Raw genomic sequence first — 25,471 nt, 5'->3', positions numbered from 1 at the left:
CCATGGAAAACATCACTCCTGCTTTGGGACAAACTGGGGCCCAGGTCCTCAGGCCTGGAAAGAACACTTTGATGATAGTCAATATGTTTCTAGAGGGATCTCTCCAACTCTCTTGAACCCAGGGCCTTAGGTACAAGTACAGCCACAGCTACAATACATGCAGCCTTCCAGAGAGAGGATGCAGGAGGGTGGGGGTCCTCAAGAGTCAACTCTCCTTTCCAAAAGAGAGGAAGCTGTACACTCTGTTCTGAAAAACAAAAACATAGAAATCTTAATTCACCAAGAATTGTATTTATAATATATAATATACACAAAAGCACCACAGTAAAAGGTACATGCCTACTATGAAAACATGAACTATATATGCAGTGCTTTAAAGGCTGTGAGGGAAGTGCAAAATGAGAAAATGATAATTTTCTCTTTTTCACACAATACATGTTTTAACCTAACACTGATTCTCTCATGTAGCTTGAAAACTGACTCTAAGAAAATTTCACAAAAGGAATTTCAAATTACCATATTCAGGTTGAGTGCAGTGGCTCACACCTGTAATCCCAGCATTTTTGGGAGGCTGAGGCAGGTGGATCACCTGAGGTCAGGAGTTCTAGACCAGCCTGGGCAACAGGGCAAAACTCTGCCTCTACTAAAAATACAAAAAGTAGCTAGGCGTGGTGGTACATGCCTGTAATCCTAGCTTCTCGGGAGGCTGAGGCAGGAGAATCACTTGAAGTTGGGAAGCAGAGGTTGCAGTGAGCCAAGATCGCACTACTGCACTCCAGCCTGGGTGACAGAATGAGACTCCATCTCAAAACAAAACAAAACAAAACAAAACAAAATAAATTGCCATATTCAATGCTAGCACCAAGGGACATGGTGCTTAACTATGAAATGCACATAAACCTCCACGCATATATCCTGATTCATCTGTTAAAATGCTAGGCATTTTATTTCGTAGCAAAACTTCACACAAACATTTACAAGATCAGACAATAAGATTCCTCTCCATGTTGTTTTCTTGGGTTTACTGGGTTTACCATGGATTCATCTTAGCTCTGTGTTTTGTTTTGCTTGTTTTAGCTCTAATTATTCCCTAGAAAAATGCTGAGGGGGACCTGAAAATACCCCTCTACACAGGATTAAAGAACCTGAGAAACACCAGAAAGAATTAGGACTCACCTGACAGGGCCAAGCAGATACAAAGTGACTATGTTGCCAGAGAAAACAAAGACAACAAATAGAATGGAATCAGGAAAATGTGAGAGTGCTGAGCATTTGAAACCATATTAGGCTGGGTGTGGTGGCTCACACCTACAATCCCAACACTTTCGGAGGCTGAGGCAGGATAATCACTTGAGTCTAGCAGTTTGAGAAAAGTCTGGGCAGCATAGCAAGACCCCATCTATATAAAAAATCTAAGGCCAGGTGCAGTGACTCACACCTGTAATCCCAGCACTTTGGGAGGCCAAGGCAGGCAGATCACTTGAGGCTAGGAGTTACAGACCAGCCTAGCCAACATGGTAAAACCTTGTCTCTACTAAAATAACAAAAATTAGCCAGGTGTAGTGGTGCATGTCTGTAGCCTAAGCTACTCAGAAACTCGAGACAAGAGGACCATTTGAGCCCAAGAATTCGAAGTTACAGAGAGCTATGATCATGCCACTGCACTCTAGCCTGGTTGACAGAGCAAGTCCCTGTCTCTTAATAATAATTGAGCTTATAAATAAAAATCAAAGCCTTAAACAGTCTATGTGGTGCACATTTTAATGTGGCCATCCATACATGGGTTCTTCTCACCTGAGATACAAAGTAGAAGTGTCACATGAAGACATTCTCAGTATTCTAATTTCTTGTAAATTCAAGAATCTCATGACACAAGCCTTCATATTTCTCACAAAGAATTACTCTCCTCACAGATATCCTCTCAGAGATGTCTGGATCAGAGGCAGCGTCCAAGAAGTGTTTTAAGAGCTGCCCTCACGGTCCAACTCTGACACAGGATAGCAATGAATGTATATAAAAAACAAGGGGTCAAAACCCCTTTGCCTCTCAAACATTCCCTTACCAAAAAAAAAAAAAAAAAAAAAAAAAAACTGATCTTACAAGGAAGTCTGTAAGGATATAAAGCAAGAAGATACCTGTATTGAAGGTTTTCATAAGTTTACAGAATAAATCCCAAGGTGGGTCAAATTCCAGCATGGCTCTTTATAGGACAAGTAAGTGATGATCTAGTCACAGAAAGTTTTCTCACATCGGTGACAATTATGTAGTAACTTTTCATTATGAATTCTCAGTAAGATTTTTCCTCTGGCAAAGACTGTCCTTAATAGGTATATTTGCAATGTCTTTCTCCAGCATGAGTTATCTGATTTTGATGGAATGCCTTCCACATTTCTCTCTGGTACGGATCCTTCAGCAGTGAGTGAGAACTGAGTGGTGGCTGAAGAGATCCTTAACATTCACTGTATTCACAGGGCTTCTCTCCAAAGTAACTGCTCATGTGTTAGTTAAGAAAGAGCTGACCCAAAAAAAAAAAAAAAAATGAAGTTTCCTGACATTCTTTGCACTTGGAAGATTTCTTCCTCCATTTTGGGTCCCATTATGAATGATAAAATAGGAAGAGTCGGTGAAGGCCTTGCTATATTCATTGCAGTAGGGTTCTCTCATGTATGGACCCTTTGGTGCTGCAGAAGGTGTGACCTGCGTTTGAAGGCCTTCCCACACTCAAGGCACTTGTATGGTTTCTCCCCGGTGTGGATAAGGTAGTGCCGAATGAGAGTTGAACTCTGGCTAAAAGCTTTCCCACACGCATTGCATTCATAGGGTTTCATTCCAGTGTGAACCCTTTGATGTCGAACAAGATACCACTTCCTGTTAAAACCTTTCCCACACTGTTTGCATTTGTAGGGGTTTGTCCCTGCATGAATCAAGGTGTCTTTCCCTGGCTGCTGTGCGTCACATTCATGGAGAACATCTGCTGATAACCACTCTTGTAATGCCCTGGAGTGTAGACTATCATTTGTCTCCAAACCTTCACCTTCAAGGCTCGCTTTCCCCAGATGGGTCTCCACGTGGGGGTCTGTCTTTGGTGTCACCCAACCTTTCTGCATTTCCAAAAGCCCTTCCTGATCCCTAGATCTCCCCAACCTTGAATCACTTGAACATTCCAGAGTCAGGCTTCCCCGGAGAAAGGCCCGCTCAGATAAGACTGGTAGGTAAGTGGTTGGCTCTCTGGTCTGAACTTGTGCTTTGTCACCTGAAGGGCATGGACAAACAAAGGAGGGGACTTTTAGTGATAAAATATAGAAAAAACAAAATAACCACTTCAGTAGGAAAATAAAGATGCAAATAGTGCCTGTGATACTTGCTGCATTTTTACACCTGTAACCCAAGTTTCCAAATACTTCTTATGGTCCTTGTATCTTTGACACTTAAAGAGAAAATCTGGAGGGCAGTCTGGACCAAGGGACAGAGAATTCACAGTGAGGATTCACAGTACAGACATTCCTCTTCACAGTTCAGAGTAAGGAAGAGATAATAAATTTTGATGACATTGTCTGAAGAGCATTTGCTTCAAGAGTTGAAGACTACATCCATCTGACAAGGGATTAACAACCAGAATATATAAGGTGCATAAACAATGCTATAGGAAAAAAAATCTAAGAATCTGATTTTAAAATGTGCAAAAGATATGAATAGACATTTCTCAAAAGAATACATACAAATGGCAAACCAGTACATGAAAAAGTGCTCAACATAATTGATCATCAAAGAAATGCAAATCAAAACTACAATGAGATATCATCTCATCCCTGTTAAAATGGCTTTTATCCAAAAGACAGGCAATGGCGGCAAGGATGTGGAGAAAAGGGAACCCTTATATGCTATTGGTGGGAATTTAAATTAGTTAACTACCATAGAGAACAGTTTGGAAGTTCCTGAAAAAACTAAAAATAGAGCCACCATATGATCCGGCAAGCCCAATATAGATATATACTCAAAAGAAAAAAATACCAGTATATCAAAGAGATATCTGCACTCATATGTTTATTGCAGTACTATGCACAATGGCCAAGATTTGGAAACAATTAAGCGTCCATTAACGAATGAATAAAGAAAATGTGGTGTATATACACAATGGGGTACTATTTGGCCATAAAAAAGGAGAGCCTATCATTTGCAACAACATGGATGGAACTAAAAATCATTATGTTAAGTGAAACAAGCTAGGCACAGAAAGACAAACATAGCATTTTCTCACTCATTTGTCGAGGCTAAAAATGAAAACAATTGAACTCATGGAGACAGGGAGTAGAAAGATGGTTACCTGAAACTGGGAAAAGCAGTAGAGAGGAAGTGAGGATGGTTAATGGGTACCAAAATAAGAATTAATAAGACCTAGTATTTGATAGCACAACAGGGTGGCTACAGTCAAAAATAATTTACCGTATACTTTAAAATAACCAAGGATATAATTTGATTGTATGTAACACAAAGAAAGGATAAATGTTTGAAGTGACGGATACTTCCTTCACCTTGATGTGATTATTATGCATTGTATGCCTGTATGAAAATATGCACCCCATAAATGTGTACACCTATGTACCCACATAAGTTAAAAATTAAGGCCAGGCACGGTGGCTCACACCTCTAATCCCAGCACTTTGGGAGGCTGAGGCGGATGGATCACCTGAGGTCAGAAGTTTGAGACCAGACTGACCAACATGGAGAAACCCTGTCTCTACTAAAAATACAAAAATTAGCCAGGTGTTGTGGCGCATTCCTGTAATCCCAGCTACTTGGGAGGCTGAGGCAGGAGAATCGCTTGAACCCAAGAGGTGGAGGTTGCAGTAAGCCAAGATCGTGCCATTGCACTCCAGCCTAAGCAACAAGAGTGAAACTCTGTCTCACAAAAAAAAAAAAAAAAAAAAAAAAAAAAAAAGAACTGAAGCCCCTTGGTGCTATGAGAGTTTAGGCAAGTGGCACCTACCAAGACTGGAAGGAAAAAAAGATGATAGAAGGCTTTCTAGAGGAGGTATCCCATAAGGTGAGTCCTAAAAGAGAAGCCAGAGTCATTGCCAGAGAGAGGAAGTGGGCAATGGGTTGAAAGTGAGGAAGTAAAAATGGGCACATTCACCCTTTGGGAACAAGATGCCTGGTGAAACCAACATAAAAGGGTGATTAGAGTTGGAGGAAGAGAATGAAGAACGCAGCACAAAAGGGATAGAAGGACACCCAGGAACAAATGGTACAAAAGGCCAAGCATGGTAAGATCTGACAAGTTTCTGCTGCGTTAGGAGGCACAGTGCATGATGGACAAGAGGGTACCAGCGACAGAAAGGCTCAGTTCAAATCCTGCCTCTGTCAAGTGGGTTGATATTGCAGGATGACTTTCTCTACCAGGTCTCAAATTCCTCAACTAAGAGACTAGGAGATTCAGTTTCTCAGGTTGTTATGAGGTTAAATGAGACATTATCCTCATTATTATTCTCATTGCTGCACTGGGCAATTAGGGTAATGGCAGTGACACAAACAAGAACAACTTCAGTGCTGTGATCTGAGGAAACTAGCAGCTGTGCTTCATAAAGTGGCCAATATCACATGCTTAGAAGATCTGAGTGGAGCAGCAGTTTCATACCTGGCTGGTGGGGATGGGATAGGAAATGGTATGGCTACTCTGGAAAGATATTTGGGGGTCTGACTTAAAGCTGAGCACAGATCTTTCTTGACTCCACCAGTTGTCTCCTGGGTGTATATGCAACAGAACTTAGTGTTTATATCCACTAAATGTTATGAAAAATAATATTCATAGCAGCATTTTTCATAATCTCCAAACAATGTAAACAATACAAATGTCAACCAATAGGAGAGTGAAGAAATAGATCCTGATGTTTTTACACAGTGTTATGGTACACAGCATACAGGATGAACTCAGCTCATGGACATAATGATGGTGAAAAGAAGCAGCACACAAAGAGAAAACGCCTTGGGGCTCCAATTATGCCCATTCACAACCAATTAAAAACTAATCCCTAGGGAGAGAGTTTAAACAGTGGCTACCACTGCAGGAGGAGCTATTGACAAAGACAGGGTGATAGGAATTGCCAAGGTGCTGGAAATATTGTAAATCTTGACCTAGATGAAGAATTCTTCAATTTGTAGAAATGCAAAAATTAAAGCTGAGCTCTTCAGATTTGTACATATTATTGTACACATAAGATTTTTTTTTTAATTTGGGAAATTTTAAACAAACACTAAAGTCAAGTGTAAACATCTCTTCCAAACATGAGACAACTCCAAGAAGCTTGGTTTTATAAGTGGGATCAGCATAAGTTATACGATATTATAGGTGAAAAAATGTTTTGTCTGTTTTCCCTAAGTGTAGGCAGTAGTACACTTTTTTGTTGTTTAAACTTATATTGACTTTCTGCTTTTGTATTGAGCACACTTTTTATGTTGAATATAGAGAAGTTGAAGGCACAGACAAAACAGATTTTGTTAAAAATCAAGTTCCCTGAGAACACAGCAGGTATGATGCAAGCACTGGTAAAGACACTGGCCATGGCTAGAGGTAAGATCTCCATAATGGACAAGAAAAGCCAGCTATGAGATTGCAGATGAATCTTTAAGAACATAAATAATCTGTTTTTAAAATGAAGTAAATTAAATACTGAGACATCAGCTGCTGGGGAAGCAGTGAAAATCTGAAACATATCTGAGTGGTTCCAAGAGCCGGTGCAGGGACAAGAGCTCCCCAGAAGCATGGGGCAGATGTCGGGAGATTTATTAGCAGCCTCTGGTATGGTGCAGGCAAAAGGTGAGAGCATGGACTAGGATGTTGGTGAAGGAGCCATTGAAAGCGGTGGTGATGGACTCAGGAGATTCGGATCATTTAAAATGAGCAGGACTGTGGATGAATGGATGCTGGGTTTGATGAAGTTAGGAGGTATCCAGGAGCTCTGTGGCATTTCCAGCTTTCTAACCTGCTTAGATGGCAAGACATTCTCTGAACTGACTGTCTTTTTAGGCATCAGGAGCTAGAGGTGCCTCTGAGACACAAGTGGAAATGTGGTATTGAGGGAATGGGTAGGGAGGTATTTGGAATACACAGGGTTGCAGATGGGGATGGCTGAGAAGCCTGAGAGGAGAGCCCATGACTCAGTGGTGATACCAATCCATGAGGCAGACAGCTCCAGCTATACTCAGCACAGATGTAGGGCAGAGAAGGCCAAATGTCACCTTGATGTTTTTCAGGGCAAGAAGAACAGGAAGATATGGGACAAAGGGCTGCTTCTATGTGTCTGATGGGTCAAACTGGAGGATGGATGAGTGGATAGAAAGAAGGTGGAAAAACAATGGGATTCATAGCATAATGCAGATAGTAATATCAGAGGGAAGAAAGTCCCCTTTCTCTGAGTCCAGAAAGAAATGTGTGATACTACTTTTTTTAAGGCCAGGCGCTGTTGCTCACGCCTGTAATCCCAGCACTTTGGGAGGCCGAGGCGGGCAGATCACCTGAGGTCGGAAGTTCAAGACCAGCCTGACCAACCTGGAGAAACCCCGTCTCTATTAAAAATACAAAAAGTGTAGCTGGAGTCATCTGCCTCATGGATTGGTATCACCACTGAGTTGTGGGCTCTCCTCTCGTGCTTCTTAGCCAGCCCCATCTGCAACCCTGTGTGTTCCAAATACCTCCCTACCCATTCCTTCAATCCCACATTTCCACTTAAATGTCTCACTACTTTTATTTATTATAATTAAAACTATACATGGATAATACCAACAGCTGACATTTGCCATCCTATGGACCAGGAACTGAACTAAGCAGTGTCATCCTCTAACAACTCAATGACACAGAAATTATATCACTCTGATTTTTTTGAGTAGAGGAGCCTGAGGTGATGTAAACCAAACTCACTAACTCTTCTCCTTGAGCACATAGCCAAATCACATTTGTCAGTCCTGAGCATACAGGTGTGGCCAAATGCCTAGTTCTTGTCAAAACTATGTGGTTGTAAAGTATGTGTACAACCGGGTATGACTTCTCCCCTTCTTGTTCACCTTCTACCAGCTGGATTGAGCCAGAACAACCATAAAGATTCCTGTTTACAGTGGAAGGTACCTGTGTCAATGAATAACTGTGGCTCAGTGCTCACCTGATGAGGTACACTATACCCCAATGTGAGTCAGAAACAACCAGGCCCCGGAGAGGCCATAATGAGCAGTTTCACACAGAAATTCAGAGGCAGTGGTGTCCTCACACTCTGAAGACTGCTGTAACTACCGGACCAGCTGGGGGCTGCTTACCTACACAGGTAGGATGTGAACGGCCTCTCTTCACTGTCCACAGCTCCTGCCCATGCTCTAGCAGGTGGACCAACTCTGGTTTGGGAACCCAATACCCTGTTGATAGCAAAAGAAATAGAACAGGGGTAATTTAATGAGAAAATGAAATCTCTCCATCCTCCCTAGGACTTTATGACAGGGGCCAGAACATAAATGAAGCTGCTCCCAAAGTAAGCAAAATGCTGATGTGAGACCTGAAAATCAACGGCATTGTTCTGAGTGAACTGTGTTCCCCGCAAAAGTCATATGTTGAAGCCCTAACACCCAATGTGGCTGTATATGGAGGCAGGATCTTTAACAGGTGATTAAGATTAAAGGAGTTCATAAGAGTGGAGCCTTAATAAGAACAGGAAGAGACAGAGAGAGATCTCTCCTCCATGGGAGAACACAGCAAGGCAGCCATCTGCAAGCCAGGAAGAGAGGTCTCAATAGGAATCAAACTTGCCAGCACCTTGATCTTGGACTTCCCAGCCTCCAGAAGTGTAAGAAAATAACCTCTGGTTGTTTAAACAACCCAATCCATGACATTTTATTATGGCAGCCAAGTAGATCAAGACAGGCACAAATCCCATTATTGGGCTACAACTGCCTTAGAGGGTAGTGTTGTCTACACAACACCCACTGCCCATGACCTCCATCTACAGAAGCCAACATTGTTAAGGCACGCACGACTTTGACAGCCATAGGACACTGCAAAGGTGAGGCCCTTCCTCCAGAAAGCATTTCCTTTCTTTTTTGTTTTTCATTTTGTTTTGTTTTTGAGACAGAATCTCACTCTGTTGCCCAGGCTGGAGTGCAGTGCTTGGCTCACTGCAACCTCTGCCTCCCAGGTTCAAGGGAATATCGTGCCTCAGCCACCCAAGTAGCAGGGATTACAGGCATGTAAAACCACACCCAACTAACTTTTGTATTTTTAGTAGAGACTGGGTTTCACCATGTTGGTCAGGCTGCTCTTGAGCACCTGGCCTCAAGTGATCCTCCTGCCTCAGCCTCCCAAAGTGCTGGGATTATAGGTGTGAGCCACTGCACCCGGCCCCAGAATGCATTTTCTGACAAATGTAAATCATTGCTTCTCAAACACCTCATGCTTCAGAACCACCTGGGGATGCCTGATTCCAGCCTCACACCAAATGAAACAAAATTTCTTTGTGTGAGACCTGGGCATCAGTACTTCTAAAATGTACAGAAGATTTTGGTGCCCAGATGGGGTTCAAAACCACTGGCTGAGCCTGGGCATGTTGACTCTTGCTGTAATCATAGCACTTTAGGAGGCCTAGGCAGGAGGATCACTTGAGGCTGAGAGTTTGAGAACAGCCTGGCCAACATGGTGAAACCCTGTCTCTGCCAAAAATACAAAAAAATTAGCCGGGCGTGGTGGTGTGCACCTGTGGTCTTAGCTACTCAAAGGGCGGAGGTGGAAGGATTGCTTGAGCCTAGGAGGCAGAGGTTGCAGTGAGCTGAGATCATGCCACTGCACTCCAGCCTGAGTGACAGAACAAGACTCTGTCTCAAAAAAATTTAAAAAGGAAAAGAAAAACCAGCAGTTGAAATAAATTGGCTAAGAGTCTTCATTAGGCAAGTGACCAAAGCTGGATTCTCATTGTGAAAAGCAGCATTTATTCCAGGGTGGAAGGATGGATTGATTATGGGGGCCTGCTGCCCCAGTCAAGGCTGCAGCACCCAGCATCCCTGTGAGGAGCAAGCCTGAGGACACAATACAGAAGCCTGAACCAAGAAGGAGGAACAAGGAACTCTGACATCTTTGATGGCATCATGGGCTTCAGCAGAGTACAACCCTGGAGCCAACCACACCTCAGGATTCTCATTTGGTGAGTTAGTGAATCTCCCTCCAGGTGAAGCCAGTTTGATCTGGTTTTCCATTATATGCAGCTAAATGCTTTCCACTAGATGTGGTGAGTAAAAGACAGGAGGATTCTGTATAGAAGACCAATGACTGATGTACAAGGACCTACAGAAATACCAACTGGCAGATTCTGATCCATAGCTCAGGATTCCTTCAGACATGTCTCAATAAGGTCCACCAGTGTGTGCTACATGCCTGGCTTTGAGCTCTGGGACAGTGCTGTGGGAAAGGTGAATCAGATGATACTTTGGCTCTGCCAATAGCTGAGCTCCCTGTCACTTTTCACACACTGGTTCCTCCACCTGGAACATCCTTCCTTTCCTTTACTTCCTTCTATCCAGCTAACTCCTACTCAGCTTTCAGGTCTTAGCTCCACCATCCCTTCCTAAGATGCCCTCTTTGGAGCACCCACATAAGGTTATGACTCCCTGGTTATTTATTCCTAGTCTGCCCTCATTTTTCTTTCTAGAACTTATTTCAGTTGTCATCTGTGGATTGATGTCTGCCTTCCCAACTGAACTCAGAGTGTGCCATCATGTCTAATAACTTCTTTATCCTGATCCACTTTTTCTTAAATCTTGTATTCTAAAACGGAACCCTGTTTTGCTCTGGTAAATGAGAAAATCAGTTTCACTTCCTACACATAGAAGTCTGCAATCACAACACAACAAAATTAAAAAAATGCCACTAAGTCCCAGCAAGCCCATGTCGCTTTCTCAGGGCTGAACTGGAGGCTGTCTCCTCTCTTGAAAAAAGGAAGGAACTGCACTGGTGGGTGAAAGGAAAATGAAAGACTCAGTGGTGATCTGAGACTTTTTTTTTTTTATGACAATTAGCATGCTGGACAGAGAAAGTAAAAGGAATGACTTTATCAGGGTATCAACCCATGCCGTTTGAGGACATTCCTGTGCACCCTCTAAAAACACCTCCTAGATCAATAGAGCATGGATGTCCAGCATCAGAAAACAACTAATGATCATGCAGTCACACAGATGCCTTTTTATGAAGACTGTATTGCTTAGGAAGATATCCAAGGGACACTGAGGACAAATGTCTTCTGGGGGGCTGCCTGACTTGCCCCCTTCTCTGAGAATAGCCCATCACCCATGGCCCCTGCTAACAGGGCTGTGGCCACAGCTGACCCCACCAGGATGGCCAGTCAGCTTCCTTTCTTGTGGAATCTGGAATAAGGACCTCAGAATGGGCTGAGCACTGGTGTGAGGGCTTCTGTTAAAAGGACATTTCCTACCCCAGCAATCCCTGATGCAAACAAAGGGAGACCAGTCAGGAAGAGGTGGGACCAGAAAACTGCAGGGTCTTGAAGGGAAAGGTAGACAGTTCCAGTGACCTTTTTGCCTGACCAGTAATCAAGAAGAAGGTTAGCGTCCTCTTCAAGGATGAGAGGCAAGCCATTACCTAATGAAACCAGGATCCCACAGGTCTCCAGCATCACCTCTTGGTACAGGGTCCTCTGGGCCAGGTCCAGCTGTCTCCACTCCTCCTGGGTAAAGGTCACAGCCACATCCTTGAAGGTCACCAACATCTGGAAAGTCAAACAGAAGTACTGCTGTTGGCCTTGTGTTGTCAGATAGGTTCAGAACTTGTCAATCAGTCTTTAGTCAAGATGCAGAGAGATCCAGGCCTGAATCAACAAGATCTCTTTAGGGCTGACTTCTGTGTAGGACTCAGAGTGGAGGCAGATACCACCTTTTGATATAATGAAATAGTGCCTGAGAGGAGAAAAGCCTTTCACGGGGAAGCCGGTGAAGATGACACAAACAATGGCAATCCCACGAGGACTGCAGGAAGCAGATAGTAAGTACCCTGGCATATTAAAAGAATGGAGGAAAATGACCCATACTAATTACGCCCATGATAACAGCAACAGCAGCAGCTGAGTCCTCTGGTCCTCACTGTGTACTTTCCAGGCTAAGGCTTCATTAGCAGTGGTAAAGAAAATAAAGGCATGATTTAAATCAGGCCTCCTGAATCACATTTGCCAGCTATGTGACCATGGCAAGGTCACATGATCTCCCTAAAGCTCAATTTCCAAATCAACACAATAATTATTCCCATCTCAGCAGGCAGTTCTAAGAACTAAACAGAAAATGTTCACTTAGACAACCAGTGGAGTGCCTAGCACATTGTAAGTGCTTCATGTGTTTGGCAGCTTTATTAATCTGACAGGCCCAGAGGTAAATGTCGTTATCATTTCCATTTCACAGTGAGCAACCAAGGACTCAGGGAGCTTTAGAAGTCATGCACAACCTCACATTTAAGAACCAAAAGCAGCATTTGAGCACTAGTAAAAAACACCTCACCAAGCTGCCAGAGAGCAAGCAGGTGGGAGTGAGGGATGCTTTAGCTAGAGCTAGCACTGCCAGGATGGATGTGGAGGGACAGCCCTGCGGAGACCTGAGAACAGTGTCCCAAAGGGAAGTGCAAGGGCAAAGGCTGAAAACTGGGAAAGAGCTTGGCAAGCTCAAGACTCCCTGGATGAATACATGAGCAAGAGGAGAATGGAAGAGGGGGAAGAAGATGTGGTCAAAAGGGCAGACCAAGCAGAGCCTTGCAGACCATGCTGGAGAGAGGGGGTGGATTTATTGGAGATGTGATGGGAGCCCCTGAAAGGGAGGCCTATTCAATCATCAGCCATTTACTGAGTACAATAAATGTACTTAAGCCTGGCTGTTTTGGGTCTTGGGAGAGGGGAGCAACAGGCAATCACATTCCAGGGTTGGAAAACCATCCTGAACAGGCAACTAAATAAATGAGTAAAGCACTATCAGATGACCTTAAAGATTCAGATGACAGGAAAACAGAGCAAGGAGACAAAAGAGATTCTGGTCAACTTTAAACGATGCAAGAGACCAGGGCTCTTTACACAGCAGGCACCACAGAGACTCAGAAATAAAGCGAGGGAGGGAGAGATGTCAGATGAGAAATTAACAACTACGACAGGAACTGACTTATCAGGGCTATCATGAAGGTAATCAGGGTGACTACTAGAGATTAACCCTGGGCCTCATGTGTTACATCCAAAGGGATACTGCATTCTGCATGCCATCACCACTGAACATTTTAATGGACTGGTTTTTCACCTGTAACTAAACGTCTTACACGGGAAAATATACTGTTAGTTGCAACCCAGCCTCACTTGCCCTAAACTAAGAGACAAATTCTTCAGCCGGCCTTTTCTCCCCAGGCATAGCAACAACTGCAAAAACGCTCCTCCCACCTCTTTCAGCCGCTGCCCTTCGTTTTTTAGAGACAGGGGGCCAGAGGATCAGAGTCCTGCTGGGGTTGAGTCTCTCAACCTAGCACAGGTCCAGGAAGCATCTCCGGAAACAACATCCTGAGCAACGCCTCCAGACCGGGCTGTACACTGGGACGGACATACATCATCCAGAGAGTCGTTCAAGTTCCCTCAACCCAGGGCGAAAAAAGTAAATATATCTACTTTCCGCGCGCAGAAATGAAGCACGAGGACAGTAACGGGACTTGTTCAAGGTCGCAGGCCCAAAAGGACACCGCTGGAAGCCACAAGAAGGACCGCGGTCGCTCCACTCACCTGTGAGGGGGTCCGGGGCCCTAAAAGCCCTATTTCACACCCTCCAACCCAACGCCGCACCATTAACGGGGACGCTCCCCACGCCACCCAGGGCCTGGATTCCGGACCCAGGCCCGCGCGATTCCCTTCTAGGCCTCCAAGACTTCGCAGACAATGGTAGGGACTGCACCGCGTCCTCCCGCTCCCTGGGCCTGGGACGCTGAGGCCGAGTGGCAAGGGGAAAGCCGGCCCGGTCTGCTCACCTGCGCTGCGTCCTTCCCCTCCGCCATCGACCGATGGGACGATGGGGCCGCGTGGGACGGCTTTCACCACCAGGTCTTACATCGGTGCGGAGGTGAGCCCCCGTCTCCTCATCATCCTTGCCAGCACAGTTCTAGGGATGCGGACCAACGCGCTCCACTACACGCCTCCACACCGGGGCCGGAAGTCCCGCCCCTGTGTCGCGGTCACCTGCCGCGCCTTTTCCTGTGCCGACGTTGATTCGGCGCACGCGCGGCCCCAATGCCTTCTGGAAAATGTAGTCTTGTCCCGCGACGGGCCAGAATTGGCTCTTTTTTTTATTGCACACCATGATTCTGTATATCTCAGATGGTCTTAGGGGAGCAAGTGTACACACTGGAGTGTACATTTTTAAAACTTCCTATTATTCGGATGCCTCAACGTTCCTACAAGCAGGCTGTGAGCACTCGCCCAGACGCGCAGGTGCACGAGTTTGATAAAGGGGGCCCTGCCACGAGGTCTCCTGTTTGCCTCCTCTGAGTGACCCAGTCACATTCCCATGTACCAGTAAAATCTTACGCCTGGTTATTGCGTCCTCCTCCACCCTGACCCCAATACGGGCACCATCCCTGGGACTGCAGTCGATCTGGATCCCGGCTTCCTGCGTGGAGCCACTCCCGGGACTGGTTCACGGGGTTCCCCCTGCGGGACGCCTGCCCCTCTGCGAGGACCAGTGTTCCTAGGGCTCAGGAACGGGCCGTGAGACCCCACCCGCTTCCCGAGTCCAGCTTCTTGACACCATAGCGAGAAAGAATTCAGGAAGGAGTCAAAATGAAGCCAAAGGCAAGATGCTTTTATTGGGGAAAGAAAGTACACATTTTTGAGAAGAGTGTGCTTTTCCCAAGAGAAGAGAGAAGTGCGGACATAACGCGGGAGAGTGGGTCTGGCCTGATGGTGTTTGGGTTTCTAATTTTATGGGCTCTTCTGATTAGGAGGTGGAATAATCATGAGGTTTTCTAGGAAAAGGTGGAAATTTCTCAGAATTGGGGTGCCAGCCATTTTTATACTAAATGTGGGCATGCTTGAATCTGCCTGGCACTGGTGGGTGTGTGATTTAATGTAGTAATGAGTGTCTAATTAGGTCTAGGGTAGGAAATGGGTCAAATCTAGCGTCATGGAGTAGCCTAGCCTCCGTCCTGTTTGTTAAGGTCTCACAGCCCAGTCTTCTCGTTGGTGTAGCTAATTTATGAGCTTGATGTTTCCCCCCTTCTCCTGTGACCACGCAGCATTCCTATTTTGTGGGTGTTTCTTTAATTAGAGAGTGGAAATAATTATTAGGTGTTCGGGAAAAGGAGGGAAATTCAGGGACCCACCTGGTTATCGCCCCCTTTCTCTCTTGTTTGGGTTTGCCCAGAAGAGTCACGGACATGTCATCCTGACTGGGATTTTGGCCATTCTGTCTCTCATTTTGGATATTCTGTTACCCTATGGTTTCTTTGCCTAGTTCTTGTTTTTAGTTGTAGTTTGAGTTTTTCCATCCTCCTGCAACCACCCAGTGCTATTCCTGTATCACTGTGAGTATAAACATCCTTTAATCTTATAGGCTTCTTGAAGTATAATTCCCAAGGCCATGTTGCAGTGGTTCTTAAAGAACCAATAAGGCAAAGGGAAACAAACATGTTACAAATTTTGTTAACAGGAGTAAACCTTATTCAATTGTTAAAGGCTGTAGCTAGCTCAACAGAAGTTTCCTTAACTCTGTAAAAAACGAGGATCAGCAATGTTCCAAGCAAAAGTCAAAATGATTATTTCAGTTTTTCTGTTAGTTCAGTCTATTCTGTTAACTCTTGTTCTGCTTGATATTTTTAAACATTTTAGCTTTTCATGAGTCCTGTATATTTTTCTGTTATCAGAAAGCTGCATTTGGAAATACTGTTAAAGTCCTATAGCTAATTATGAACCATATTTGAAGAGACAACAATTGTATGTAAATGACAAAATGTCCAGAGTGGTTAGCCAAAAATATGATTGACAAAAGAATTTTGTTATCTCTGTGGTTTGCAATAACTTAACACAACAACCTTAATTGTGATTGATAGCAAATACTTAGACAATAGAATTTTCAAAATCCCATGCAATTTTGGAACATATATGAATAATTTTTACTGAAATATAACCTGAAGAAGATTAGATATCATTTTGGCAATCCCATGCATCTACACATGTAAAATAATCCTGTTTACCTCTCTTCTGTATGCCCCAGGGCCTTCTGTAGCATCCAAAAGCTAGGTGTCAGGAAAGACAATAGATTTGTGGAAACCTGTTAAACATGTTAACAGGTTTAAAATATTTGATGTTATGTAATAGAATTCCAGATTACTTATAAGTTATTTATTTTGCCAAAATGATGACTCAAAAATCTGAAAAAGCAAAAACCTTTCATTAGCCTTTACTATTACATGAAAATCATGTTCAAGAGGGAGAAAGCCAGATTTCACCCTTGCATTAGTCAACTCTTAATGTTAACACCAATTTTTAATGGAACCTTATCAACAAATCTATCCAATCTTAATCAGTTTGACAATGAGGTAAGATTTTTGCAAACCTTTTATAACCCTTTACAAATTTTGCCAAAGAGTAGATTAGTGCATTAAGCATTCTTTGTGGCTGGGTATGGTGGCTTACGCCTGTAATCGCAGCACTTTTGGAGCCTGAGGTGGGCGGATCACAAGGTCAAGAGATCGAGACCATCCTGGCCAATATGATGAAACCCTGTCTCTAAATACAAAAATAAGCTGGGCGTGGTGGTGCACGCCTGTAGTCCCAGCTACTCAGGAGGCTGAGGCAGGAGAATTGCTTGAACCCAGAAGATGGAGGTTGCAGTGGGCCAGGATCACCCCACTGCACTCCAACCTGGAAACAGAGCGAGACTCCATCAAAAAGAAAATAAAGAGTTATTTTTTCTGCCGGGCGTGGTGGCTCAAGCCTGTAATCCCAGCACTTTGGGAGGCCGAGGCGGGTGGATCATGAGGTCAAGAGATCAAGACCATCCTGGTCAACATGGTGAAACCCCGTCTCTACTAAAAATGCAGAAAATTAGCTGGGCATGGTGGCACGTGCCTGTAATCCCAGCTACTCAGGAGGCTGAGGCAAGAGAATTGCCTGAACCCAGGAGACGGAGGTTGCGGTGAGCCGAGATCGCGCCATTGCACTCCAGCCTGGGTAACAAGAGCAAAACTCCATCTCAAAAAAAAAAAAAAAAAAGAGTTATTTTTATTTCAATGCTCAATTTACGGGAAACCATATAATAACCCTTTTGAATTTAGTCAATATGTTCACAGAGTTTCCTTTGCAAGATTAATTCTTACAATTTTCTCCCAATTTCCTTAGACCTTCAGCTATATTTTACCTACTTTAAGACAATCTATCCCTAGGCAAAATGTACATTTCCATGCCTTCTTATAATTTTTTTATGAAAAACACATTTTACTGTTGTTACACACCTTGCATGTAATTATTTCAGTAGTTTGAATTACATATCATAATGGTAACTCTTAGCAATTTTTTTTTCAGACAGAATTGCGCTGTCACCCAGGCTGGGGTGCAGTGGCATGATCTCAGCTCACTGCAACCTCCACCTCCTGGGTTCAAGCAATTCTCCTGCCTCAGCCTCCTGAGTTGCTGGGACTACAGGCACATGCTACCACGCCCGGCTAATTTTGTGTATTTTTAGTAGAGATGGGTTTTCACTACGTTAGCCAGGATGTTATCAAACTCCTGACCTCGTGATACGCCCTCCTTGGACTCCCAAAACTCTGGGACCACAGGCGTGAGCCACCGTGCCCTGCCCTACCACTTAACAATTTTTAACTTTAATGTAAAACTTGTTAAGTTGTTTTAATTATGTGCAGATAAAGTTTAACTCCTTCCAGAATAAGTTAGGGGCATGGTTACTTCCATATGTTCCCAGACCTTACCCATTGTGAAGAAGTTGAGCAATTCTTAAAGGCCAAAGCAGCAGTTTACAATCTTAAAACATTTAGCAAACCTAGTATCTGGCCAACACAATTTAGACCACATATTTACATCTTGAATATGTTTGTAGTTTTAGCAATAATCCCTAAGACTGTTTTATTTTTAAAGATTAAAGTCACATGAACTAAGAGGCATTCACCACCATGCCCAGCTGATTTTTGCATTTTTAGTAGTGATGGGATTTCACCATGTTGGCCAGGATGGTCTCAATCTCCTGACCTCGTGATACACCTGCCTTGGCCCTCCAAAGTGCTGGGATTACAGGAATGAGCCACTGCACCTGGCCAGTTTATTTTAAAATAAATTTTATCTTAAGAGATTCTACTTGTGAAAAAAAAAAAAAGAAATAAAATAAATTTTATCTAAGTGCTTATAGGCCAATCAATCAGAGCTCTTTTTTTTATAGATATTTCACACATAACACATATATGACTACACAGACAGATAGAAGATCTAGCAGCTCAGGGTGGAGCCATTTAAGTATAAGGCTAGGGGCCTGGCACTGTGGCTCATACCCGTAGTCTCAGCACTTTGGGAGGCTGAGGCAGGTGGATCACCTGAGGTCAGAAGTTGGAAACAAGCCTGGCCAACATGGTGAAACCTCATCTCTAGTAAAAATACAAAAAATTAGCTGGGCATGTTGGTGCATGCCTGTAATCCCAGCTACTCAGGAGACTGAGGCAGGAGAATTGCTTGGACCCAGGAGGTAGAGGTTGTAGTGAGCTGAGATCATGCCATTGCACTCCAGCCTGGGCAACAAGAGCAAAACTCTGCCTCAAATAAATAAATAAATAAATAAATAAATAAAAAGAATAGGGTAGTTTCTGGGGCCTAATAAACAGGCACAGCTTGAAGGCAAAAACAATATTTGTAGGGATTTATCCATCTCTAATTCTTGGGGTTCCATGAGAGAAACAGAGATTTCTCGCAAAATGGACTCTGTGGCACCTTGTCTGTTTTCCCAAGGAGTCCCAGGCCATCAGAAGTCATCCTAGAGCCTTTCATGCATGCACAAAGATTGGCAAGACAGAGTTGAGAAAAGTAGTTCAGTTGACTGAGATAAAAACCTTTTCCAGAAAAACAAGATCTAAGAAGAGAAAAACAAAAAGGCATTTCAAGAACACCTATAGCTTGGATATCCACTTTTAATTAAGCTGAATGCTCTTTCAGAAATTTATTTTTCACTAATTAAAACTTTATAGAGAATATAAACAGCGATCCTTATTTTTTTTTACTGGTTTGCATCACTCTCTGTTCACAATCATGTTCAGGTTCTCCAGTTTCCTTTTGGAGAAAGTAGCTGGGTTCAGTCAAGGACAGGTTTTTAACTGGACTGTAGATCCCTCCAACAGCAAAGCCTGATATTTGAGGAGGTGATTATCTGTTAGCCAGAGACTTCCCTTAAAGGATAGCAGTCCTGCTATATTATGTGGGTTGTAAACAGTTATTTCCCATGATTGACTTGGTGGCCTCTGGCACGAGCAAAGCCACCACTGCAACTGCTCAGAGGCAGGCTGGCCATCCTTTAACCACCAAGTCAAGTTCCTTGCTTTAGGTAACCCATTGACTGTTGAGCTGGACCTCGAACCTTTGTTAAAATTCCCTGGGCTATTTCCTTTCTTTCTGATACATAGAGATTACATGCCTTCCCTATGAGAAGACTGAGGGCTGGTGTTTTAAGTAAGGCTTGTTTTAGCTGGTTAAAGGCTTTCAAGTTTTAGGTTCCCAAGTTAGGGAGTGTTAGCTGTTTCAGCTTCTTTTATGATGCAATATAAAGGCTGAGGTATTCCACCCTATTCAGGTACCCACAGTCTGCAAAATTCAGTAATGCCTAAGAATCCCCTTAACTGTTTGAGGAAATGGGCTTAATCTTTTTCTTACCTGGTGCTCTAGTGCCTTCTGCTAAGAATATACCTAGGCATTTTACTGAAGTCTGACAGAGCTGAGCTTTAGATATTGAGATCCTACATCCCCTTTCAGCTAAGAAATTGAGGAGAGTCTCAGTGCCTTCCTGATACTTCCTTGGTTGGGGCACAGAGGAGAATGTCATTTACATACTTCAAAGTTTAAAGTTGAGGGTTTTGCATAATGGCTGGTTTTTGATTAAACATGGACAGTTTGGAGTAATTAAGAGGTTTGGTTTTGAGTTTTTGCTAGCCTTTTAACATGCACATCAGAAAGTGTTTTTCACTCATCTATGGGATGACTGCTCTCGAGTTAGGGTTTTTAAAGGGCACTGTTTCTCTTCCTAACGGGATTGGGAATACTGTCTCTTTTTTGCCCTTTTTCCCCTTTTGACTGGGTTTTTTGTTTTGACTGGGTATAGGATACATGCTTTTGTCTCTGAATCTCTCTCCTGACTTAGGGTTGCCTGTTTCTCAGCAGCAGTTAGGGTTTGGCTTAGGAGTAACATAACATCTCTTCATGCAAGATGAAACACTTGAATTAGATTTTAGAACACCTCTGTGTATTATCAGGGTCATTAGAAAACTTGCCTAAGACCCCTTTATTTGTCTAAGGTCCTGCAATAATACAGGAACTTGAGCTCTAGTAACACCATGTACATTGGGCACTTCCTGCAGGGGCAACAGTGAAGTAAGGCTTTCTTGTGTGGCACAGCTGGAGGAGCTTATAAGGCTATTGGGGGCCCCAGATAAGGGGTGGGGAGGTAGGGCATCCAGAATTTCCATTTGAGGGTTCCCCCGGGGTCTTTTCTGACTTTGGGGTATTGTCCACTATGAGCTCGTCTGATATGACTGTTTAGAAGGCAGGGTCAATTTTGCAGTGCTTATAAAAAGCTGGGCTATTTCACAGGGCAAAGAAGGCTTTCACATAGGGAACCTTGGACCATTTGCCCTCCCATGTGCAGAAAAGAACTAGTTGTTGGCTATTACTGAAATTAACACTTCCCTCAGCAGTCCAGGCCTGAAGCTGGTAAGATGGCTATGTCCTTGTACAAAAGAATATGGGCCATTTTTTTCTTCAGTCTCAGGGTTAAAAGAGTCTCAGTGTCTCAGGATGCACTCAAGGAGTGCAGACTGAAGATGGTTTGTTACCCATTTTAAAAAAAGAGTAGAAGAAAATGTATCCCTTAGTCTTTATCCTCTTTTTGGAGTGACCCAGGGTGGAGAGAAAGATCAAAAGTGCATTCCACTTCTTTTTCCTCTCTTACACTGGGTCCTGGCCACCATCATAGGCACCACCCACGGATGCAGGCATGACTTTCACTTGTGGATCTGGAAGAGCTAGTCAGGAGGAATAGTCACGCTTACCTGTATGAGGACCTAACTCTCCACCCTGCTGGTTTCCCAGTCCCACGTGGCCCATAGGCTCCCAGGATACCCTAGCATTCTGGGAGGGATTGTATTTGGGTGAGGCCCTTTAATGGAGGGAGTGTTTTAGTAATATATCTGGCTACCCTTGCTATGGCTCTAGCAAAACACCAAATTCCCAAAGAATGGGACTGATTGACTGCCAAACATGAAATCCCCTTTTTGTTTAAATGTCAATGTAGTTCAGTGCAGAGCAGATGACTCAAAAGAACATAAGGATTGAATAGCTGTTCTCACAACTGTTAAAGGTGCAGCTTTGCTGTTAACAAATGGGGCATGAAGCTTGGTCCCTAATAAAGGTACATAGAAGGGAGAGGAATTGGGAACTAAAGGTTTTGAACAAGGGGCAGACAGGGCTCCTTCTGGAGAAAAAATCAATCCTATTTCACTTGGTGGTGCTGTAGGATCTGAAATGTTTGGTAAAAACTTGGACTCCAAATTATTTCCAGGAAGAATTTAGAAACAGAGGTTTAGGGCTTAATAGGTTGTCCCCAATGTATGCCTTCCAGAAGAAGAAAGTTAACTTGGAACTGTCTGGATTCATTGGGCAGTCCTGAACTTTTACATGGAGGAAAAAACCCAAATGGAGAAGGAGAAGGGTATTCAATTGGGGTAAAATATCCCCCTATACAGTGCCATGAATGTCTATCATTAGAGACAAAAAGCTCTTACTAGGTGACAGTTTAGATAGAAATCCTGAAGTCCCCTTGTCTCAAGGAAATCACAGAAGCAGCAATTATTTAAGTTACATTCCTGATAACTAAGGTCCTTGCTGACTCTACCAACAAGATTACATCTCCAGGCTGTAATAACACCCACAACACTGCATACAAAGAAGGGATAGGAGACATGATAGCCATGAAAATGAAGGAAATGCAATAGAAAAGTCTGGAAGTCCTGGTGCCAACACCCAATGGGTTGTCATTGGTTTGGGTTTAGTCCAGGGGCCTTCAGATAACACCAAGGTGTAGCCTCAGCCAGAAACCTTCAGTTGCCCTAGGACCTCCTTTTAGCCCCATGTGATGGATGAGAAGCCTCAAAAATGAAAGTAAAGACTTAAGGGTCCGCTCCTACTCACCCTTCCAATGAATCAATCTCACATGAGTTCCACTAATGAAACAGGTCAGGTTTGGTGGTCCTGTTGTCCAAGTTGTTATCTGAGCTCGTTGTCTCACAACCAAGAAAATTAAGGAGCATGGCCACAAATGGTGAGCTTGGAGTAAAAGTTTAATAAGCAAAGAAGAAAGTTCTCTGCAGTGGAGAGGGGATCCTGAGTTGGTTGTTGTTTTCACAGTTGAGTCCAAAAGCTTTTATGAGAAACTCATCTAATCTCTGTAGCTGTTTGAGTAATGTATCTGAAAAGCTGTCTGTACAACTCCCCTTATCTTATGCAGATGTGGGATGTCTCTAAGTAAGCACAAAAAACAGCTTCTCTTGTTTGTATAACTGTGGGTTTGTTTTACATAAGCCTGCCTCCCCACCCTGTGCAAGCTCCCAGGGAGCCCATTAGGAGTATACATGTCTGAAAAGGGGAGGAAACTTTTTCCTGGGAGCCTGCTAATCACAAAAAGAACAAAAGGCCTCTATGCTTGACCTCGCATCTTTATTAAGCAGCTGCAGTCTGAGTTTTCTCCCCAGGTTGCTCTATTTTTACCTGTAGCTGTGATTTTTTCAGGCAGGCTGCTTCTCTGAGGACTAGCCTTCATTGTCTACCTGATTTTTCCTTTTCTCCTCCCTCATTATCATCCAAATATCTTTATATTTATTCAGCCGTTTCTATTTAAAAACAAAATCGCCTGAAAGAACTTTGCATTTTTGTTGTAAATTCCTAAACATACTATTTTTATGTTTTATCACTATGATGAATGCTATCTTTTATACCTCTTTCTTAATAGTTGCTACTTCTAATATAGTGCATTGGTCAAGGGGGTTCTCACTGAGGATGTAAAGATAAAAGGATATCTGGCTATAAGAAATAGTCTTTGTCACCAACTGTGGTTTAATGCCTGGGGCTCATCTAATCCAGCTTCAATTCAACTCAAAAACCACACTATACCCTAGCCTCATCCCATTGTCAATTTAGCACTCAATAGGATAATACCTTGACAGAAGATTGTGATATCAAAGAAACCACCTTTAGTTAACTGAAAGGAACAAATGCTACAAAGAAAGAAAACTATTTTAGCTTTATAAACTAGTTGAGAAATACTTTTCAGAATAGACTAAAATAGGTATAAATTGCCAGAATTTTTAAGTACCTTATGCTGCTGTTGTAGTTATAATGCAGCTAAATACAACACACTTCAATTTAATAAAAGTGATTCTGAGATTAACTTAATTCCCATTATAGAGCCTGGGTTATTCTTGGAAAATTAGGCGCTATGTCCTTTTTTTTTTTTTTTTTTTTTTTTTTGTAGCAGGTTCTCACCCTGTCACCCCAGATGGAGTACAGCAGCGTGAACATGGGTGACTACAGCCTTGAACCCCTGAGCTCAAATGATCCTCAGGCCTCAGCCAGCTGAGTGGCTGGGACTGCAGGCACACACCACCATGTTTGTCTAAATTTTCATTTTTTGTAGAGATAGGATCTCACTTTTGCTTTGTTGTCAAAGCTGGTCTCAACTTCGTTGGCTCGAGCAATCCTCCTGTCTCAGCTTCCCAAAGTGCTGGGATGACAGAAGAGCCACTGCTCCTGGCCTATATCTTTGACCCTAAGAAAGGAATAGCAAAAAGAAGATCCCCAAATAATTTTCTTAAATCTCATATATGATGATATGTAATTCTCTATAATTTACAAAATGGCAAAAACCATACCTGCTATAGTCTATGCTTTTCAGAGTTAAGTTCATCTATTTGCTGCTGTAGAACCTACCAACAGGCAAGGTCAGGGAAAGCACCAAGAGTGGAATATATCAAGAAGGAAGTGGTTGGATCAAAGGCTGTAGTGCTCATGGTTACACTGAGAAGGATCTAACTGCTTGGAAGATGGGCAGTTCCAAGTATGGAAAGAAATTACTCCCTTTTGTGGTTTTATTTCCTTAAGATGTGATTTAGTCTTACTAAGTTGCATTCTCATACAGAATTACTTCTTGGTAAATATCTATGTAGGAACTGCATTGGAAAATGACGTAAGCATTAGCATATGCAAACACTTCTTGATGTAAGTTTTCTAATTACAAGGATTTGTATTTATTTTATGTGAATAATACCAACCCATTTCCTGGTTATAAATATTGGGAGAAATGAATCAATGGAATGAAAAGCCTCTCACAGAATAGAATATAAACATGGACACAAGAAAATTTTATATAATACATTTTTATAAAGATGGAATAGTTCTGGGTCCCCAAAGTCTGGTCCCTGTGCCAGCAGTATCAATCTTGCCTGGGAACTTGTGACAAATTTTCATTTCCTGCCCCACCTCAGACTCTATCAAAACCACTGGAACTAGTTTCCCAGGTATCCATTTCAGTGACAGAAAGTGAAATATAAATCCAGGGATTATATGGATAAAATACAAACACTTTTATAAAATATATAATCTCCCAGCACTTTAAGAGGCCAAGGTGAGTGAATTGCTTGAAGTCAGAAGTCCAAGACCAGCCTGAGCAGTATACTGAGACCCCACCTCTACAAAAAAAAATTTTTTTTAATTAGCTAGTCGCAGTGGCATGCACCTGTAATCTCAGCAACTCAGGAGGGTGAGGTGGGAGGACAGAGTGAGGCCAAGACTTCAAGACTGCCAGGGAGCTATGATTGTGCTACTGCACTGCAGCCTGAGTAACAGAGTAAGACCCTGTCTCTGAAATGAAAATAATAAAAAATGTTAAAAAATTAAAATTAAATTCAACCACATTAAAATGAGGGGCCACTGTTTCTCAGGAAATAGCATCAAAATTGAGGTAGAAGCCACATAGTAAGGAAGATGACATCAAGTTTTAAAAGTAACTTACAAATGAATGAGGAAAATAAATCAACTCAAATATGTACAAAGGAAAATTACATTTAATTGTATAAGGAACCAAGAAAAACGTAAACTAAAGCAAAAATTATATTGACAAAACTCAGTCAGCCTAATATTGCCAAGTGTCCCAAAATTACAGAAAT

The 25,471-nt window shown here is 42.9% G+C and overlaps 1 protein-coding gene across 1 annotated transcript in view; it reads right to left on the bottom strand.

Moving 5' to 3' along the window:
• ZNF772 (zinc finger protein 772) overlaps nt 1-14,210 on the bottom strand; it is a 70,648-nt gene extending 56,438 nt beyond the window's left edge. The window contains exons 1-4 of the mRNA XM_032263216.1: nt 14,021-14,210; nt 11,624-11,750; nt 8,305-8,400; nt 2,669-3,253 (exon numbers count right to left, since the gene is read on the bottom strand). Of these exons, the coding sequence (XP_032119107.1) occupies nt 2,669-3,253; nt 8,305-8,400; nt 11,624-11,750; nt 14,021-14,047 (835 nt within the window). The 5' untranslated portion in view covers nt 14,048-14,210. The remainder of the gene's footprint in view (nt 1-2,668; nt 3,254-8,304; nt 8,401-11,623; nt 11,751-14,020) is intronic.
• Nucleotides 14,211-25,471: the final 11,261 nt, after the last annotated feature.

Source organism: Sapajus apella, unplaced genomic scaffold (assembly GCF_009761245.1).
Source record: "Sapajus apella isolate SASKATOON/1434 unplaced genomic scaffold, GSC_monkey_1.0 scaffold135, whole genome shotgun sequence".
NCBI classification, from domain to species: domain Eukaryota; kingdom Metazoa; phylum Chordata; class Mammalia; order Primates; family Cebidae; genus Sapajus; species Sapajus apella.
Note: the sequence above shows the minus strand (reverse complement) of the source record. Positions and strands in the feature narration are given on the sequence as shown.